This window comes from Gopherus evgoodei, chromosome 1 (assembly GCF_007399415.2).
Source record: "Gopherus evgoodei ecotype Sinaloan lineage chromosome 1, rGopEvg1_v1.p, whole genome shotgun sequence".
Classification (NCBI taxonomy): Eukaryota; Metazoa; Chordata; order Testudines; family Testudinidae; genus Gopherus; species Gopherus evgoodei.
Window position 1 is genome coordinate 218,537,728 of NC_044322.1, and position 2,959 is coordinate 218,540,686.

Sequence of the window (2,959 nt, forward strand, 5' to 3'; positions counted from 1 at the left end):
ATGAGGGCAGGAGGGGTGGGGTCACATAGAACCACTTTCCATGTGGGCAAGAATGGGGGACCCTAGCATGGGGAGAATTGCAACATGGGGGAATAAGTTTTCACATAGAGCCCCTGTCATGCAGTGGTGGGGAGGGAATGGGGAACATGGGGGAAGAGAGGCCACGCAGAGCCCCTGGCATGGAGGGGAAGAGAGTAATGGGGAAGAAGGAGAATGGGGGCACAGCAGGCAGGGGAGGAGATTAGGGGAATGAGAGTATGGCACAGGGCTGCCCAGAGGGGGAGGCAAGTGGGGCAATTTGCCCCAGGTCCTGCAGGGGCCCCCAGGAGAGTTTTTCTGGGCCCCTGGAGCTGGGTCCTTCACTCGCTCCGGGGGCCCCAGAAAACTCTCACACGGCCTGGGCCCCCGGAGCTTCTTCCGCTCCGGATCTTCGGCGGCGGGAGATTCCCCCGCTGCTGAATTATTGTCAAAGTGGGACCCGCTGCCGAAGTGCAGCCGGGTCTTTGGCGGTAATTAGGAGGTGGGGGTCCTTCCACTCCGAGACCCCCTGCCGTCGAAGTGCCTCGAAGACCCATGGCGGGGGCTTCCCACCGAAGACCCAGTTGCACTTCGGCGGCAATTCAGTGGAGGGGAGCCCCGCTGCGGGTCTTCAGGGCCCTTCGGTGGCTGGTCCTGGAGTGGAAAGACACCGACACCACCGAATTACTGCCAAAGTGGGAGGCCCCCCGCTGCTGAGGCCCCCAGGCCCCCAGAATTCTCTAGGCGGCCCTGGTATGGCATAGAGGAAGGGGGTACACACATAATACAGAGCTACTGGTATGAGAGGGAGAGAAATGAGGACCCTGCTATGAGGGAGTAAAAATGGAGGTCACAGAAAGTTCCAGGCATGAAGGGGAGAATTTCAGGGATTCCCTGAAACAAGGAGGAATGGGAAGGTGGCCCTGAGTTTGCCTATATCAGTTTCAATGTGTGCATCCCCTCTGGTGAGAATCAGTGCAGAAGCAGCCCTACAGAGCAGAGCCATATAAAACCCTTTGCTGGGGAAAGGCCCCAGAGATGGGGATGTGGTTAATCTGGTGCACGGCAGCCCTGTGCTTCTTGAGAGCAAGTAAGTCTTTGGCGGAGCCCTGAAATCCCCGTTCTGGTGTCTGCAGGTTACAGCTCCTTTGTTTTACTGTGTTTGTTTCTTTTGTTTTGTCTCACAGGACACACAGATGCTAAAATCACCCAAACACCAAGCCTGGTACTGAAGAGAGGACAGACAGCCCAACTGACATGCAGACAAACTGATAATCATAACTATATGTACTGGTATCAGCAGCAGCAGGGGAAGGGGCTGCAGCTGATCTATTACTCTCTTGGTAAAGACAACAAGGAAGACGGCGACAGTGACATTAAAAATGATTTCACAGCCTATCGACCAAAGATCGAAGTCTTTGGCTTGAACATCACCTCTGTGAAGATGGAGCACTCGGCTGTGTATTTCTGTGCCAGCAGTTTAGACACAGCACTTCAGAGTCACCTCATCCCTCTACAAAAACCTCCCCCCTCCAAGAGAGCTTCTCCTCCCATCTCTACATAAGAGAGAGATCAGGCTGCTCTTATGCAGACAGGAACAGCTTATTATGCATAGAAATACCAGCAAAGTGCTTCTGAGGGGAGCAGGGAATCAAAGGCAGAGCAGCTCTCTTAAGTATGGGTTATTTCCCAATCCATATACATCCTCTGGTGTTCACCTGGCTAGTCCCATCTTCAAGATGTCATAGCTGCAACCATGCAGTTCCTATCATGCAGGCATGAGACAGGGCAAATAGAAATCCTAACTCTGTGTTCCAAAAAAACCAATACTCTCCTTAGGGCTGTTCTCATAGCCAACAGAGCAGAGGTATCTAAACTTTTCTTATTGTGTACCACCTCCTTACACACAGAGCAGATTAATGTTTGTGGGGCCCTGGGCCACAGAAAGTGGGGGTCCCTCCTATCCCTTCCACCTTCAGTCCCTCCCTGTCTCCCCAGTGCTCCTGTCGGGGAGCAGGGTTCTGGGCTTGCCCTGCTCTGTCCACTCTGCACTCCTATAGGGAGCAGAGGAACCCCTGCACCCTGATCCTGTGTTATTCTTAACACTACCTGTCTTTAGCCATCTGTCTCTATTTCACTGTTATGTACAGATATAGTGCAATGCACACAACCAGAAAAAAACCAACAACCCTGCTCAGACAACTGCTGGACAACTGAACCTGTGCTGTATGGTGACTTGAGGTGAGGGCACTGTACATCAGTGTCTCTGTGTATCTGTTCTATCATTGGTACATCTTGAAGTAAATTAATTACCATATTTTATATAACAAATTCCCACAGAGTTTTAAAGCTTCATCTGAGTAGCCTATTATGAAAATGCAATAAATAAATTCAATAAAATCCACCATTACAAAATGTCTCCCATGTATCCCCCCGGAGATGTCTCACGTACCTGCAGCAATAACCATACCACAGTTTGGGAACCCCTTCAATAATGAGTAACGAAAGTGAACAATAAAAGGTTACAGGTCTGAAACAGCCTGTCCAGTAGGGACAGTGACAGCCATCCATGGACACATATATGTCAGATTATTACAAGTCAAGGCAATCTCAGAACATACATTCTGCACAGCACTTGGAAAGTTCACCCCAGCCAGGAAGAGTTCAATAGACATGGGAAATTAGAGAACAACCAAAAAACTCATTAAGTTGTCTTCAGGAAAGATGTTATAGCAGGAAAGCTGAAAAGAACTAAGTATGTGTAAGTCACCCTTAGAACAACCTTCACTCCACCTCCTTGGAGCTGGCAATAGCCGCTGGGAATGATCCGCATGTGCTACAGCTGCATTCATTGGGTTAGGGTTAGCCGTAATGAATGGTAGAGGGATTAGTTGGAGCAGCTTGACAGAGCTGTGTTTGTGAGATGAGAGTATCTGGGGAA

At 50.2% G+C, this 2,959-nt stretch overlaps 1 gene segment (V, D, J or C); it reads left to right on the forward strand.

Moving 5' to 3' along the window:
* The first annotated feature begins 1,025 nt into the window (after positions 1-1,025).
* On the forward strand, positions 1,026-1,582 carry LOC115644440. The segment is given in 2 exon segments: positions 1,026-1,108; positions 1,206-1,582. Coding segments are annotated over 2 exon segments (429 nt in total).
* Positions 1,583-2,959: the final 1,377 nt, after the last annotated feature.